The following is an 18,539-nucleotide window of genomic DNA, read 5'->3' as shown; positions in this document are numbered from 1 at the left end:
GAACTGAAGAATCAAAATGACGAACTGCGTGCAGAAATGTATGACTTGATTGATTGGAAGCTTCCATTTGTTGAGCTCATTGTTCACTGTGGATGTATTTTTTAAATACTAAAGTACGTATACTCTGCTGCAGATCTTCTATGCATGAGCGATATGCTGAGTGCGAAAAGCTTCTTCTTGAAGAGAGCCAGAAGAGTGAGGAACAAGTGCCCTTTTCCTTGTTTGTGATTCTTGCTTGCATTTTAGATTGTACTTGATGTAGTGTTTTTGTCACGCCCCCGATCCGAGATTTTGAATCGAGGGTCATGGCAACCGCCGCATACTCATAGAAAACTCTTCCCATAAGTATGCAAGGCATCTTATCATAATAATTAGTCAATAATTAAAATCTAAAATATAATGACCTAATTTTTTTTTTTCTTTAATATCTCAATAAATTCAACAACAATTCAATGGCTTTGCATCAAATTCAATAAGCCTTTTAACCTAAAATAAAAGTACGAAGATTCTGCTTCTGATCACTCTTCTATTCATATCTTGTATCATCTTAATTCCTCAACATCTGTAAAAACAGTAAAATAAGAGGTAATGAGCTAGACAGCCCAGTAAGCAACGATCACTTCTCAACAGATTTCATCAGGCATATAAGTAAATAATCATTTATAGAAAATAAGCATATAGAGTTCATCAATTCGAAATCAATTTCAATTATGCAATATAATTCATGCCAAATTCATTTCTTTTTCGAAATTTCAAGTTTCTTCAAGATTTCAATTTCTTTTGTTCTTCAATTTCTTTTCGTCAACCATGAGCTATGACCACATTTTCTCTGTGGCAGGGTCATAATACCGCGTATCTGCTTGCGGTAGGCTGCGAATCATCTGGCAGCCATGTCCTTTGGAACCGCTGGTCTCGCTGGCGGTTTGTCGCTGGTTTCTCTGGCGACATGTCGCTGGTCTCGCTGGCGACATAAACCCTCAGGACAATCAATTGCCAACGTATATGCCCCCATTGGCGGGGTCCTTTACATAGTCAGGTTGTCAATTCATAATATTTCTTATATCATAATTCTTCATAAATCATATTTCATATTCTAATTTTGATAATAAAACATATAATCATGTAGTATCAAAATCAATCAATATAATGCATCATGAAATCAATATGTTCAATCATGCTTCATCATAACATTTCAAATAAGATATTTTCATAGCAAAATACCATTCATCCAATTCATGCATCGTTTCACAAATCATGTCAGAAAAATACATTATAATTTACCGATAAATCTAGAAAAAGTGAAACATTACTTACCTCGAATGCATTCCAATAAATCCATATAATTCTATAAATTTTCTTCCAAAAATTCTATTCGTAGATCATATCGCGATATCCCATGATCAAACATCCACAATTCTATACAGAATCAATTTCAATAATTAGAAAGAATACGAATACCATATTTCAACGGTTTAGATTGGGTCCGATCATCTAATTTCATCTAATCAAAATCTAATTAGGATCTAAACGATCCAAAGTTTGACTATCAGATCAAATCGGATTCGAAGTGATAGGACCGAGATTTCTTCATCGATTTCATAAAATCAAGTGGAGAGAGAAAATCAGAGGAGAGGAAATTCATGAGGTACAATTCAAATTGATCAGGTGACACAATCCAACATTACGATTGGTCCAATATCTCAATTGGTGAAACCAACATGATCAAATCAAATCATGGCTAGATCGAAATCATGGATAATCAAATCTAAAGATTCATAGTCTGATTAAGGTGGGTGCCAGTACGCTGTCTGACAATCATAGATCAAGGTTCTTCATTAAAATCAGATCAGACTTATTAAAAAAAAATTCTTCATTCACTAACCTTTTTTTTTAGAGAGAGAATCAATCAAGAGAGAGAATATTTTAGAGAGAAAAAATTCTAGAGAGAGAAAATTATAGAGAGAGAAAACTCATCTTGAATTCTTCAGACAATATGATTCAACAAATTCTGATCGATCAGATCAAATCATGCTAAAATTATCATATGGATAATTCAATAAGATCATGAGAAATAAAATCTAAAAATACCTGATCTGATCAAAGTGGATGTCGGTGTATCGTCCGACGATCACAGATCAAAAATTCATTACGAGAATCATTTAAATTCATCATCATTCTTCTCAAAATTTTAGAAATTTTAAGAGAGAGAAATAATCTAGAGAGAGGATTCTAGAGAGAGAAAGTCCAATTCTAGAGAGAGAAAATACTAGTTCAGGCTGAAGAGAGAGGGAAGAGAGAGAAACTCTCTTTCTCATATTTTATTATTTATATCATTATTTATTAATTAATTTAATGATTTTTCTTTTCTTTTCTCTCTCTTTTTTTTCTTTTTTTTTCTTCACGGAAAAGAGAGGAGAAAATCTTATTTATTATTATTATATTATTATCATTTTATTTTTCGTCTTTCTTCTTCTTCTTTTTTTTCTTTTCTTTTCCTTCTTTTTCTTTTCTTTTTCTTTTCTTTTCCTTCTTCTTCTTCTTTCTTCTTCTTCTTTTCTTCTTTCCCGTGGGCTTCTTTTGGGCTGAAACAGGGGACCTTGAGGTCCCCTCGTTGGGTGGCCGGCCGGCGGCGCAGCCGGCGTGGGGCGGCCGTCGGCAGGAGGGGGTGACTCGCCGATAAGAAGAGGGCCAAACCGGTGGTCGGCGGTGACCACTGGCGACGGCAAAACGGCAAAAAAAAAAAAATTCTTCCACAACAAAATCCGGCGACTCCGGTCGCCGGCGAGCGTGCACATCGGCACGGGAAGGAAGGGAGAGAAGAGAGGAAGAGGAGGAGGCTTACCTCCGTCGCCGGCGAAGCTTTTCCGACGAGAAATTGGACGGCACAGCGACGGGTCTCCGTGAGGAATTTCCGGCGATTGCCGCCGTTTTGCCCCGGGATTTCTCGATGAGAGGAGAGAGGAGGGTTCTCCTCCTTAAATAGAGCCGGAGGGAACTCATCTCCGACTTTGATTGGGAGCCGACGAGAGGAGGAAGAAGACTCCCTTCGGGAGTCTTCTCCCCTGTTATCTGTTTTTTTTTTTTTTTTTCGTTTGGGCTGGCTGGGTTATCACAGTTTTCGTGTGTATAGGTGAATGAATCTTTCCCCCCCCATGTTCCTAGGAATGATGCTGGTTTCTAGTGAATCAAAATGCAAAAAAGAGATTCTTCATCTATAGCAGGACCTGTGTTCAATACTTCTCTAGATTTTTTCTTTCTTTATGGGCCAGATATCTAGTGAAATATAGTTATAGCCTAGGTGCGCTTATGTCTTTTTCATAGAATCTCATTTCCATGCTTCTCTAGTTAAGTACTTATTTTTCTTGACAGAAAACGAGCTCTCTAATGAAGTTGGGAGGCTTCAGAATCTTTTGTCACAGAAGAATGATGTTAATGACATTGCACTGCTGAGGTCTCCCAAAACAAATTCTAGAGTCCTATCAAGAGAGAAATTCAGAACTCCACCAATAAAGAAGAAGGAAAACTCATGCACCAAGGAAAGCGAAATCCAAGATGGAGATGCAGCTATTGTTCCTTATGGCAGCTATCAAGAGGAGCAGATTTTGGTAAGTGAACTGTATTCATGCAACAGCATATCATCTGGTAATATTGTCAAAATATACTGTAGACATGTTTAAATTAATCATCAAAATTGCTGGCATCTTGGTTTGATTTTGACCCTGGTAATGGAAGTATTCAGCCAGACTGCTGCAGAAGAAACTTGGCCTGGTCAGGTATGTCTGATTTACTGAAACTCATATCAGTCTTCTATGGCCTGTCCACAAATTTTAACTTTTGTATCCTATTATATCTAGGAGATGCAGCAGGAAAAGGTCAGAACGAATGTGTGTTTCAGACTCTTATTGAGTTTTTAGTTGGCATGGAATTTTCCCTAGACAGTCAAACCCAAGGGCTAACATTTTCAGTTGTTCACCAAATTAGTGGTAATTGTTCAATACTGAGCCGTATAATCAATTCTTTTGCTCTATGTAAATCACAGACTTATTAATTTACATAACATCAGTTTTTGCCATTGCATAGTGGTTTTCAATTCATCCATCATTGTAGTGCACCATATGCTATCAGATATGCTTGCTTTATTGTTTTGCTTATCTCTACTAATTTATGCTTCAAAGATGAATGACTTATGTTTTGTTTTGACATATGCTTCATTTTTTCTGGACAATAATAGTGGAAGTGCTACCTTCCTCGGTTGAACCTGAAACCTTTCCCCAACACAAGCACCATGGAGAGAAGAACTTGCATGGAACCTCATCCATATCTCTTCTAGAGTAGCACCTAAATAACTATCATTTCACATTATTATTTCTCCATTAAAAGTATTTTTCTTGATTTGATTCCCCACTCCCAGGTTTTTATGCCAGATTATGATGTAGAGGAACTATAACCTGAGAACTACGCTTGCAAGACATAATTTAATTTGGGCATTATACCACATGAGTGTGTTCCACACGTACACACACTGTTTCTATGTATTTATGCTTGTATCTGCATGTTTCCACTAGCAATTTGTTATATATCCATGTATCTCTTTATATAGTTAGGTATGTAGATTTTATGGGAGGCAACTGGGAAATATCATACTAGTTGTCTGTTCCAAACTCTTATTTGTTTTCCAGTTGACATAAGCTTTTCCATGCATAATCAATTGAAAGGCTATGTCTTTTAGTTGTTTGCCAACATATGGTAATTTTATAACGGTATAGTAATGAGTTCTTTTGGTATCTGCAAATAACTAAACTGCTAATCTTTTATAATGCTTGATTTTGCTAGATGTTGTTGTTATTAGTTCATCCATTTTTCCAGTGCATTATCTGCTAATCAGATGTGTTTGCTTTATGGCATTACTCCGTTCTAGTCTCTGTTGCAAAGGTGCATGTTTTGTAATACTGAGTTCTTTTGGTATCTGGAAATAACTAAAGTTCTAGTTTTATATACTGCTTGATTTTGCTAGTTTGTAGTCATTGGTTATTAGTTCATCCATTCTTTCAGTACATTATCTGCCAATCAAATGTGTTTTCTTTAAACCATTAAAATTCTGTTGTAGCCTCTGTTGCAAAGATGCATGTTTTGCATTTTAATTGAGACCCATGTTCATCTATCTTGATTCCACAATCATTGTCGACTAACATGATTACACATCCTTTCATGCTTAATATATCTCCATCAGGAAGTAATTCTCTTCACTTGAACCCCATGTTCAATGCTCTGTTATGTTAGAATTTAGATAACGACTGTCTATTCCCTTCTCCCACCCATAGGAGACCATAACTTTAACTTGAGAACTGTAAATATGATAAAAAAATACCACACGAGGAGGAAACAACGTGAAGAATATACATGGTATGCTGCATGAACCCCCTTTTCCATGAAAGTTTGACACCCATTCACTCTCTTTTCTATGTAATAATATGAATCTACCCTGAAATTTCTCAAATTTTTTATCACAAATGTCAACTCAAAACCTTGCATTCTAACAGGCGAGGTTGTTATCATCATTTGCTCTCTCTAATATGACAGAGGCACCCACCTCATTTTTCCTGCCTACTAGGATATGACAAGGTTCCATTTAATTTTCTCTCAACTTTGTTCCGGTGTAGTGGTTTGATAATGTTGAGTGCCGAAACATGGATATCAAGTCTTCACTGCCCAAAAAGTTGCTGAACTGACTTTGGCTGGGGGTGGGCCAAAGTGCCCCTGCCTAGGCAGCTGAAGGAAGTGGACTCCTGCACTTCTGAGCTTCTTCCAACCAAAAAAAAAAACCCTATATGAAATGGACGTGTTAATTTGTTCTAATACCTTAATATAGCTGATCTCACAGGTTGAATTCAAGAGTTAAATATTAAAAAAGGTTAGGTATGTATCATGCTGCACTAACCTGAAACAACCTGTTGGAACATCTAATTGTGATGAATGACCCTGAGACGATGCTCTGGAGATATAAAAAGGACCACATAAATTTGGTCATTTAGTTTGAACAGGGTTGTAATTACCAATGCCTTTCCTGCTGTGTTTTGGAAGATGCAAGGGAAACTTGTGACTAAAGCTAGTTGGTTTTGAGTAAATCTGAAATGAAGCCAATCTTGGGATTTTGGTATATTTTTGGCTGAATAAAATTAGGCCAAATTGCTGTGCACAAGGCCTTTTATCCTTTAACATCAGAAAGGAGAGATTTGCTTGTGGGTGATAGAGGAGCCTTTGGGAAGCAATTTTGCATAATTGAATTTCATTAGTCTTCTGAGTTCTGAGAGGATATTGAATCATTTGGATTTTGGGTTACATGATATTTATAAGAAGAGATTTACAACCATTCCATTTCTTCAGCAGTTGTGTAAAGCTGTCTTAAATTTCATCGGGGTTACCAAATATTGAGAATAAACTATTGTTCAGAAAATAGAAAATCAATGCTTATTGTTCTTTTATTTTTTTAATTATGAAAAAAATTCCAACATGAATTTATTATGTTTCAAGATTGAACAAAAACATGATCTTATTGTGACACTTGAAATCCGCAAATTTTGGAAAGAAATAGATATGTAGAGAAGAAAATTACTTTTCTTAAAGCTATTTCTAGTTTTTGAAGATGATAAGAGAACTGGGGTTTGGTTTGAAGATGACTTTTTGTTTTTTGATGCCAACCAAGTTCTTAAAGATGACTATTCGTTTTTGATGCAAAACAAGTTCTGCCTAGTAGTGAAGCAATTTCTACAGCAATATTGTTAATTATCTATATCTTAATGATTTTGTGAGTTGATATTTGATATTGTATTGTGTAGATCTGTTTGATTGATATTCAAGACTATCACTTGAGATAAGACATTTGGGTTACTGGGATCTTTTGACTATTCCATTTCTAATCGAGAGATATGCATTATCTCAATATAACTTCTTGCATTTTTTTTTTTTGAATTTAAATGTTTTTGTAGACTTTCTATATTTTATTTTGGCATTTCACATCACAGTTCAGATAAAAACAACTGAATCTGTCTGAACAACATATTTTCTTTAGAAAGTTGTTTAATATGTCATCACAATTTCAATAGTTTACTTTTCTTGCTTAGCTTTTTAGTTTTCTTCTTTTGGTAAACATACATACGCACACACATGTGCGTGCATGCATGCATGCTTCCATGCATGCATACATATACATATATAATGCTTCCATTTGTTAGGTTTAGAAAGGAACCAACAGAAGTGGAAACCAAAACTGAAGAAACTACTGAAACATCTCAGTCCAGCTTTGTATTGAAACCATGTTCTCAGATCATGCTGCAAAATTCACATTCATAATTACTATAGGAGGTAGAGATGGCATGTTCTAGCTTTTGTCCCTTATAGCTTTATATGGGACTAAATGCAGTGAGTTGTGATTTCATCTGAGCTGCTCAGCTTCCTTTTGTTGTTATAGCCTGAAATCATGGGCTTTCCCAAGTAAGGCAAACTAATTGAATTTACTGCCACTTTTACTGTTTTCTTCATGTGACATTCTTCAGTACTGTGTGAGAGCTTGCCTTTGCTATCCTCAAATCCTATTGGACCATGAACTATGGTTACCACTCATTTTGGCATGTGTAAAATCTCATTTTTTATTTTCTGCCTTTGAGGATGACCTATAGGAATTGTATAACTTGGTTTCTCCCTATTGAGCTGTTTTAATCTTCAATTTTGTGTCAAACCAGACCTTGCACAGACAATTTATTATTTTACTAACCTTTCTTCCTGATAGATTGAGGTGTAGAGAAGCTCTAGTCCAGGGAAATGGTTAAGCGGGAGGGGCTAAATGTAGAATTCTATTTGCATTGAAGTTTTATTTTTTTCATGAGTTGCCTATGAGACATATTGAAGCTTGCCAATCATGGTGTAGGACTAGAATGTGGAGCATAAGTTCAGCGAATTCTGTTTCATTTATTGGTATGCTCACCGACCATGCTTATTGTCTTATTAATTGTCAAAATCAACTGAAAGTAAACAGAGTATTCTGATACCATCAGGAAGGAGACTGGACTGAATATGCCATCTTACCCTTGCATGACATATTGAGTAGCTATAACCAGTGTTTTGCCCACTTGTGCTATGAGACTTGGATGACTGTGCTAGTTGCATCGTCAATTTTTTTAATGATTTTTATGTACATTAATTTTTATAATTAGAAACAAAATTTAAAAACAAAAATGGCATAGATATAGAACATGTTGATTAGCTGGTCTATTTGATTTCATACTTAAATTTGACTTGGTTATGTCTGATTAAAGATGGGTAATTATGCCAGTATTGTGTTAATCTTATTTACTGGAATGATTTACTTGCAGGCTATGCTTTCAGCCTAACATGGATAAGACATGAAGATCGAGAAGGTGAGCTGATGTACCGTGTTTTTTCGCTTGGGACACTAGAGAGGATAGCTCTAGATTGGATGAAGGAAGATATGATTTTCAGCATGACCATGTTTCCTATCTTCTTTGAAAGAATATCAAGAGTCATCGGTCGCCATTGATTGTAGTTTAATCCATCCTTGCCTTCGTGAGTCATGATCACTTGAAACTTGTTACTCCAAAATGCAGCGAACCTCATGTCTTATGCTTTGGTTTCAAGTGCTTGCTTGCACTGTTTCTAAAATTGTTGCTTCTTCTTTGCAATGCTTACTCTACCTTGTCTCCAAATTACTGATGGCCAGGTTAAATCTATTTGCAATCCTAATTTGATTAGAGCCAAACCTTTATTCTTTGTAGGCATATTATGTTGAGCAAGTTTAAAATTACCCATTTTTGGAGAGATCAAGACTCACAATTAAGCTTAAGGTTGCGTTTGATAATTGACAATCTATTTAGATTATTGAAAATTTAATATGGTAACTTGAATTACTGTATTTAGTATATTTTTTGGATGATAATTCATATTATCATCCAGATTTTTTTATGGGAGGCAATTTGGGTTGCGTTGGAGAGAGATGGTTATTTAGATTATCACTTCTTTGGTAATGTTATAAAAAAAATGTTAGACAAAATTATTTTTCAAAAAAATTACATAGAATTCATTGTCCAATCCTCTCCCTTTCCCTCCCCCCTCTCCACGTGCACTCTCGACCTGTGACTCTTCTATCTTTTTTTGTCCATGGCTCTTTCGCCCTTATCCCCAATCATTTCTTGTGGCTCTACGTCCGTGCCACTCTCTTTCTGTGGCTCTTGTAGCTTCATATGTATTTTTTTCTATATTAGTTATTTATTGAAAAGATTTTGAATATTTATATATGATTAAGAAATACAAATAATATTTTTTTATTGGCTTTTATAGTCGGAGACTCCTTTTTTGACCATAAGTTGATAGATGAGGTTAGGTTCAAGTATATTTTATATTGTTTGGGTTTTAAAATTGGGTTAAGCTGGGTATTTGCTGGCCTAAATAAATTAAGATTATGGACTATCTTTTTGGATATATATATTGTTGTATAAGACACTTTTTGCTTATGCAAAAGATATTCTAATGATTGATTTTTCTTTTTAATCATAGACGTTGGTTAATGTGGTTCATTGAGCATAGATATCTAGATATACTTATTTTTGTTCAAGGAGATTAGCAAATGGGAGTATTGAGCAATTTTTTCAGATTACTGAATGCTTTGAATTGTAAGACAGATCAATCACAATTTATATGATTTGAATGAAACATTTTATGTTAATATATTTTAGATGTTAGGCACAACTCTGTAAATTGCTTTGTTCATTTGACTATGAAAAGGTTTCAAATATCCTTAATTGGGTATAATTTTGTTATGTTTAGTAGCTCAAAAAAGAAAAACTAGTACAACAATTCCAGATCCTTTTTTTATGTATACAACAACCAAGAACCATTGCTGTGCATGCAAAAACGCATTGTGATGGATATTGTACCATCAACTATCATAGTTATATTTGACAATGGCATCAATTCAAGCATTAGCCATGAAAGTATTATTTCATTATCATAAACACAATATTAATTTATCCAATTTTATTATGAACATACTGATTTATTGTGGTTTTAAAACATAATTGTTATAAATATATGGAGACATTTGTTTAATGGTCGGTTTGTTCTTTTTCACCTCATATGGCATGTAATCTTGGCTTTGCATTTAGTTAGTTCATATAAACTGTAAAACATAATAAATTATAATAATCAGTTTTGAGTCTACACATTGCGTACGGATTCTAGATCAAATAATAAAATATTTTTTAAAAAAAATTATATAAATAATAAAATAATATCCATCCAAATTTCTGATGTTCATTCATATTCTCAACTACATATATGAGTGGGCTTTAATTGCAAGAGGATAATAATATCATGCTTTAAGAATATCATGTAAATCTTTAATAACATCATACTTTAATTCAATATTTTAAAAATTAAAAATTATTAGATAGGAGAGTCAAACACATAGCATAATACAGGTTGATTTTGATCGAAATGACATGCATTGGTGATAATGTGCTAATGTGCTGCTTATGTGGACATCCTAAATGGCTAATCCATCTTTTTTTAATTTCTGCTTATACATATATATTAGATTTGAACTCAAGCATGAGTAGAGAGAGACAAAGCGCACGAAAGAAAGAGATAGGCTTATAGAGAAATCCAAGCATTGTTTGAAAGTAGGGAATAATATTAGATTTGACAAAATTTGTAGTTGCATTGCTTTTGAAATGTCACATCCTTGACTCGAGATCGCAAGTCTAAGGATCATGCCAACCGCCGCATATTTATAAAGAACTCTCTCCACAAGCATACAAGGTATTCCAAAAATAATATCAATGCATCACAGCGGAATTCATAATAAATTAAGTCTAAAATTTAACCAACTAAATTCAACTTTAATCTCTCATAAATTTTAACAATATTTAAAGATCTTACATCAGTTACATCTCAAATAATAATCCGATAAAGATATAACAATAAATCTATTTTGTTGTCTCTTGCTTCTATCTCACTCCCAAAACAGTACATATATTTATAATTTAGAATCTAAATCTAAAAAATAAAAGAGAGATGTAATGAGCTTAATAGTCCAGTAAGTAACGAACTGTCTTCTTGAGATATTTTATAATTATTTTGAAAATAAAATTTTGAATCCTACTATTTGTGATGTGTGAATATGAAATATGATACTTATTGATTAAATCTATTATAGATACTATGGATGCATTATCGAAAGCATTGATTGTGATTGATTGATTTTGATTTCGGATGATTTTGTATGTTAGTTCGATTAAAATATAAAATTAAATTTATCAAAAAGAAAGAGTTGAATCTCAAAATGGATTTTGACTCGCAGCTTAGCTGTATATCAAAATCCTGCCAATGGAGGTTATATGTTGGCATATTGATATCCTGCCAGTAGAGTTATGCGTTAATATATTGACATCCTATCAATGGAGGTTATACATTAGTATATTGACAATCTACCAGTGGAGGTTATGTGTTAGTATATCGATACCCTATCAATGTAGGTTATGCGTTGGTACTGTGATTAGTTCATGGTTGTCGAGGTGAATAGGATATTTTGAAAAGAACCAATTTATGAATTTGAAAATAAATTTTGAAAAGACTGAATTTGTATGGATCTTATTTGATTAGAATTGCGTATTTTAAATTGATGCATCTTATATGCTTATTTTCATAATATTATTATTACTTAATTTATCTAGCTAAAGTATACATTACTTACTGGACTGTCTAACTCATTACTTTATATTTTATTATTTGTACAGATTCAGAGATTTAGTTTTGATTCTGAAATTTGATATGGGAGAGCGAACTAGAAGCAGAATTTGATATTTTATTTTAGATTAGAATTTATTGAAATTTAATTCAAGATCATGAAATTTTATTTTGTAAGACATTTGATTTAGTTATTTGAAATAAAATAGAACATTAATTATTTAAATTTTCTTTCACTGTTGCTTTATGATATCTATTTTGAAATACCTTGCATATTTATGGGGAGAGTTTTTTATAGATATACGGTAGTTGCCATGATCTTCGATTTGCGATCTCGGATCTGAAGCGTAACATAAAATTATTTAATTTGAATTAAAGGATCCATAAAAATAACTCGTCAATCGATGTTTCTGCTAGGTTTTTGGATGGATTGGAGGCGTGCTTCCATCCATACTTGCTCTGCCTCAGTTGCTTTCTATGCTGCCTTCAACCACCTCTCCTTCCAGAAAGCAGCAGGTTTTGTGGTGGAGATGGAAAGAATTGGTACATAGTGAACGACCATACGTTGATATGGGTTGCATTAAGTTTTAGTATATATGAGAAATTTTTTATGCACCATTGGCGATATAAAAAATCCGACATGAAGCATATCATTTTGTCTGATTGATTTATGTAGTCACTATTTTTCAATGCGCATTTAATATCTGTTGGTCGATTTTTTCTTTTAAAAATTTTATACGATGAAAATACTCTTGCTTTTTGAAAAAAATTATGACATCCTGTGGCATAATATGGTCCAGAATGTTATAATATGGCCTAAGATATCATAATATGAAAAGAATATTTTTATCCAACTATTTTATAATGCGTATTTAATGCCTACAGATTGATATTTTTATTTGAAAATTTTGAATGATGAAATGCTCTTATTTTTTAGAAAAAAATTATGACATCCCGTACATATTATGATATCCTATGTTATGTTATGACATCTTGTAGATAAAAATTATGATTTTTTGGATACAGAATGTCATAATATGGACATAAAATATCATAATTTTTTTAAAGAATAGGGATATTTTCGTCATACAAAATTTTTAAACAAAAAAACCGACCTGTGGGCATTAAATGTGTGTTAAAAAATGATGACTATATGGATCAATCGGATAAGATAGTGTGCTCCACGTCGAATTTTCTATACTGCTCATGGTGCACAAAGAATTTCGCTAGTATGTATTCTCAGATCAATAAACCCTGCATAATTTTCTTTTCTTTTTTTTTTTTCATTTCATAAGGCATAATTGATATCATATCCAAAGGAAACCTGTATCAGAAACAGATATCTGGACACCATATTCCGAGAAAAAAAAGGTTGGGGAGGGGGGGTGGGTCTCGGCATCCTCACTGAATTTTTCATATAACTTTTTTCTACCGTTTGATTTGTATACTATATAGCTGTCCAAATTTGTGTTACAATGTTATTCCGTTGAGATCACTGAGAAGTCAGAGTGCATATTGCTGAGATGAGATTAATAGATAAATAGCCGCCTTCAAGGTAGCAAAAGGAAGCCCAAATGCCCTGTTCCAGTAGCATACATAGGTGGCATTGAGTTGAAATAGAAAAATTTTGCACATTAATCTTTTTTATAAAATCATAAAGATTAATTTTTCAAATATCGCTAATTATCACTTACATATGTAATGCCAATCAATATGTCCCACCAAACAAAGTACTGCATTTTCCGGTTACTGAAATATAATTTTTATTTTTTGAAAATGGTTACCCTCGACCTTCGTCACCACAGAAATGGATGACCAGTTTCGTGTTTGTGATCTAATCACCGTCGATAGTAGGAGTTAAAGAGCTCAGGACATTAACCATCTGTTTGATAGTCCACTCGTGGATCGGATCCTTACCATCCAAATTCCTATCCATCGTAGTCATAATATGAGAGTGTAGGGCTGTTTTACTACCCAAGAGCCCCCATGAAAGATCTGTCCGAGCTATATATGCCAATGGCGAGTACTAGGATTGATGCAACCTGAATTTGGAGAATGGCTGCTTATCCCAAGGTGAGGCTCTTTTTTTAAAAAATTGCTTGGGACCGACTTCCAACGTGCACCTTACTCAGAGACAGGGGAATGAAGCTTGCAATGTCTTGCCCAGTCTACGGTTGGAGGATGAGTCGATGAAGTATGCCCTCCTACGATGCCTGAGAGCGAGGATGATATGAAAGAGGATGGGTGGTTAGTCATGGGAGGCAAGCAATGGCCATTGGCTGAATCTTTTTTTGGATGCGATCCGACAGAGCACTGTTGAGATATCTACCTGTGTCTCGGAGGGTAGGATGGTGTATGTCGTCTATCAGATCTGACTCTTCAGAAAGAGCTTAGTCTTTGAAGCTGAGGTGACTCTTGCCCACAGTGTGTTAGAGAGGGTCTATTTTTTGGCCGCAGAGTATAGCCGCTTCAATACTGTCAAGATCAGTCTTGATGTTTCCGATTCTTGAGGTCCCGATGTTGCTTCTGTAGCGATCTGAAGGGTTATTTTTATTTCTTGGGGATCCCCTCCATCGAGTTGTGTCCAGATAAATTTCGACGGTAGTGTGAGAGATCGCAGAGGAGGTGCTGGTTTTGTTATTCGAAGACTTGATGCTTAATTGTTGGCTTCGGAGGAATCCGTTCTCTTTGAGCCTTTCATCCTAAGTGTTGCATTGTCTGTGCTCGATAGGAGCTGCAAACTAAAAGGATTATTATTGAGGATAACTTTGCTATTCGTGATAGGCTGTATTTGAAGCGAGACAATACAGGCAAAGACCCATCTGCTTCTCTAAGACATTCGAACCTATCTTCGTGACTTCACTACGGTCTCTGTTCAGCACGTTTTTCAGAAGATAAATAGTACCATTGGTTGAGTCATCTCCTACGTGGTTGAGTACATCGGATTAGATTTGCCTACGAGCTTTGTAGATTTTTTTTTTTTTTTGTCTTTTCGGATCTGCTCATGCTTGATACCTGTCTGTTAAAAAAAAAAAAAAAAAAAAGTTAGTGTGAGACCGTGGTTCAGTGAACAGTCGAAACCTCCTATTTGGACAACCCGGGCTCGTAATTCATAAACTAGCCGTTAGGGGCGAGTAGTTCAAAAGATACAAGGAGACGTAGCGTGCCTCCCTCCAACGGTCGAAAAATTTCAAAAAGCTTCTGAAAAACGCCGTAAGGTTCATTGCGTCCTACAGGTGAGACGCGTTTAAGAAGCCTCCCAGAGGAGCCACCTTCTTTACTTGTTTCTTCTCTTCTATCTCTCTTCTCTGGTCCTTTGGAGAAAGAAGAAGAAGAGATTGAGCCCCCATTAGTCTCTTCTTCTTCTTCCTTAAGCCAACCAAAATCCAGCACCTCTCTCTCTTGCGGTAGTTCTTCATCTTGTGGATCAGAACTATCTCAGCTCTGAAACAGGTGGAAGCGAGCAAAGATGCCGAGGGAGAACCAAGATGTCCAAGATAACATCCACAATACTCCTGCTGTGATGGCTCCTGCCGCTGCCAAACAGCCCGTGCCCGTTGCAAAGGGCCCTGATGGCCAGTCTGTCTTGAAGAGGTCTTCATCTCTTCTTCTTGTCCTGTCTAAAACGTTTTTGATCTTTTTTCCACCGAATTATTGGGCTTTTCTTCTTGTTTCCTCTTTATAATCTATTTCTTTTCTGTCAAGAACTCTTGATGAAGAGGTTTTCTTTTGTTTTAATGGGTGTATGGGCTTTTTATTCCCTTAATCCATTTGAAGATTGATTTCCTCCACAACTTTTTTCAAAAAAGAATGAAGTATTCTTTTTTATATTTATGATTTTGGAAGGTTGCTGAATTTTTACAGGTGCTTTCAGTATTTTTTTTTTCCTTTTTTCTTTGGTTAATCTTGCACGGATATCTGGTTTTATATATGTATTTTTTACAAAATTTCCTGAACTGCTTCACTGAAGAAGAATTTATTAGATCCATCAGCAATTCTTTGTTGTTTATGGTTCCTGAAGAATTTATCCTAAACCCCTCCTTAGGCTTGGGGCTGTGGATAGAAGGGTTTCTAGACTAATTCTTGCTCGAAATCTGATATGGTTCTTCTTGCATAGATCTTGTATAGTTTTCATCACAACTAATCTAATCCTGTTTACAATAGTTAATAGCTCTATTTAATTTTTCTGAAACACTATAGTCTTGGGTTTATTAAAAATTTTGTCAGACCGCCCTCTCCCCCACCCTCTCTCTCTCGGTACATTTGTTTCCTCTGTTTAAATTGAGATGGTTATGTGTTATTTTTTCACTTCGCTTAAATAAGTTTTTGCCATGTATCTTTCTGGAGAGAAAATAAGTTTTTATATGTCATCTACTCCTTTCTGTTCTGTTATCTTCTATCTATTTTACACTCTTTTTTTTTTTTCTGCTGTGTAATATGTGCAAACAGGCTGCAGTCAGAACTGATGGCTTTAATGGTAAGAAGAAGATCACTTATCCCCCCACGCCCCTCAAATTATAGTGTAGTTAGTGCTCTGTTCAGAATTTTCCTAGTGTTACTTGTCAATCTCTGCAACCTGGTATCTTTGATGTCTTAATTAACAATGATCCCATTGCCTTCTTGGTCTTCAGATGTGTGGAGATCCTGGCATATCAGCATTTCCAGAGGGAGACAACATCTTCTGCTGGAAAGGAACCATCGCTGGGAGCAAAGACACTGTCTATCAGGGAATGGTCTACAAGCTCTCCCTCTCCTTCTCTAATGATTATCCTTTCAAGCCTCCAAAGGTGAAGTTTGAGAATGTCTGCTTCCACCCGAATGTCGATCTCAATGGAGGCATCTGTTTGGATATTCTTCAGGTATAGATAGAATCTTCTTGTGTTTCATCAATTTTATCTTCAATGTCTCTTTACTTAGAACTTGATCTTATCATTTTTTATGTCTGCCAAGAAATTATTAACTTGAGCTCTGATGTTCATGGGCCTTTCAGGATAAATGGTCATCTGCATATGATGTGAGAACCATACTGCTCTCAATTCAGAGTCTTTTGGGAGGTAATATTGATTTCTTAATTCATTAATTACTCTTCAATCATCTATTAACAGGCTTAAAAGCTATGTAGTTTTATAATACTTATGTGGTGACAATGATTTCAGAACCAAACAATGATTCTCCTCTCAACACCCAAGCTGCAGCACTTTGGAGCAATCAAGAGGGTGTGTATGATATGATCTTAGAAAGCAATAGGTCTCAAAACCAAGTTTCTAATGCTTTCCCATTTGTTTCATGTAGAGTTCAGGAAAATTGTGGAGAAGACTTACAAGCCTGCCAAGCTTGAATAGTTCTGTGACCCTGAATTGGATCATAGACATCATGCACCTAAAGGAAGGAGAGATTCATTGTTGTTCTTCAATATTCTGTTGTAATTCTTTCTTTCTTTTTTTCCCATTTTCCTGTGGAGCTTTTGTCTACCTCAAACTAGTAAACTTCATATTAAAATCTATAGCTGGATCACCATTGTTGATTTTTAAAAATTTTTATTGTTATAAATTGAGGATTGGCTTGTTGGCCATAATTTGTCCTTCATAATTTAATGCAATCCCTTGTCTCCCCATATGCTGCCTTCAGTTTTTTCCTTTCCAAACTAGAGAAATTATGGGTGGTTTCCCTTGGTTAATTAACCTTATGAAATGACCATATTTTGATTTGGGATATATGTTGGTCCTGCGAGAGCTCTGTGGGGTTGGATTTTGTTGAAATGAAATGGCATGAATTCCATCTGACATGGAGGTGTGTCATGGGTCTGACTCGACTCAAACTAATAAGGTGGAAATCGGTTAGGTTGGGTCAGCTTGGGTTAGGTTTGAGGTCAACCTGAACCCAACTAGAGATCCTGAGACCCTTGGCCGGCACCAAACCAGATCTGATCCAAACCCAAGCTCTTTAATCCAAACCCGATCAGCCCTAATTTTTTGAGCTCAGGTTCAAAATTGAGTTGGTTCGAGTTAGTGTAGGTTAGGTCAAGTTGGACTGGCTTGGGTGGATCGGTGTAACCAAGTCATGGCATATGAAAAATAGTTAAAAACAGAATAAAGTGAACTAGAGATGGCAACACTTTCAGATAGTTAAATAAATACTAGTAAGATTTTGGAAATTAGAGATGCACCTAATATATATGTATATTATATATATTTATATTTATATTGGTTTCCGTTCAAGTTGGACCTGGTTGCCCCATATCTCAGCCCAAACCCAAACTAAATCCCGATCCAAGTTCAAGCTAGGTTTGGATTGACTCGCCCAACTTCTGCCTCTGATTATTTGACCATCTTAAATGATGATTGTCAGAAACATAATTCTATATCAAATATGACCATGAGTTTATAAGAATAAATGATGACTAGCCTCAAAACTTACTCGACACATATGTACATAGCATTTTGTTTTTGACAGTCAAAATGTTTCAATGACTCCAACGAACAAATAAGAAGGGCACAAGAATAAAAATGTCATAGTGGAGATGAAGAAAATGATTTGATTAGAGAGAAGAGAAAGGATTTCTCAACTAGCTAAACTCAAAAATAAAAATAAAATAATGGAGAATATTAAGTTGCTAAAGTAATACTCTGAGATCTTTACTTTCATTAAAGAAGAATATACAAGTTTTTTATTTATACTAGTGAGGTTCGGGTCCTCGAATTCAAGTCGAATTTCTTTTTTACTTGAAAGAGAAATTAGATAGAAATCTAGATAGAATCTCTTTTGCTTCTTCCAATTAATAT

General features: G+C 35.0%; 2 protein-coding genes across 3 annotated transcripts in view; both read left to right on the top strand.

The window, feature by feature from the left end:
• Positions 1–8,696, top strand: part of LOC105057664 (uncharacterized) — a 10,537-nt gene extending 1,841 nt beyond the window's left edge. The window contains exons 4-9 of one of the 2 annotated variants that reach the window (XM_073248882.1): positions 1–38; positions 134–195; positions 3,370–3,605; positions 3,740–3,773; positions 3,864–3,983; positions 8,370–8,696. The exon at positions 1–38 is cut by the window's left edge and continues 20 nt beyond it. In XM_073248882.1, coding sequence (XP_073104983.1) covers positions 1–38; positions 134–195; positions 3,370–3,605; positions 3,740–3,773; positions 3,864–3,983; positions 8,370–8,554 — 675 coding nt within the window. In that variant the 3' untranslated portion in view covers positions 8,555–8,696. Of the gene's footprint in view, positions 39–133; positions 196–3,369; positions 3,606–3,739; positions 3,774–3,854; positions 3,984–8,369 lie in introns of both variants that reach the window. The other variant, XM_010940339.3, reaches the window with a different exon arrangement.
• Positions 8,697–14,969: 6,273 nt separating this feature from the next.
• LOC105057663 (ubiquitin-conjugating enzyme E2 20) lies at positions 14,970–17,371 on the top strand. Its single transcript, XM_010940338.4, has 6 exons — positions 14,970–15,351; positions 16,207–16,234; positions 16,389–16,616; positions 16,748–16,811; positions 16,914–16,973; positions 17,050–17,371. Exons 1-6 carry the CDS (start codon positions 15,227–15,229, stop codon positions 17,097–17,099), a joined length of 555 nt encoding a protein of 184 aa, XP_010938640.1. The 5' UTR covers positions 14,970–15,226; the 3' UTR covers positions 17,100–17,371.
• Positions 17,372–18,539: the final 1,168 nt, after the last annotated feature.

The sequence above is a fragment of the Elaeis guineensis genome, chromosome 14, assembly GCF_000442705.2.
Source record: "Elaeis guineensis isolate ETL-2024a chromosome 14, EG11, whole genome shotgun sequence".
NCBI lineage: Eukaryota > Viridiplantae > Streptophyta > Magnoliopsida > Arecales > Arecaceae > Elaeis > Elaeis guineensis.
Note: the sequence above shows the minus strand (reverse complement) of the source record. Positions and strands in the feature narration are given on the sequence as shown.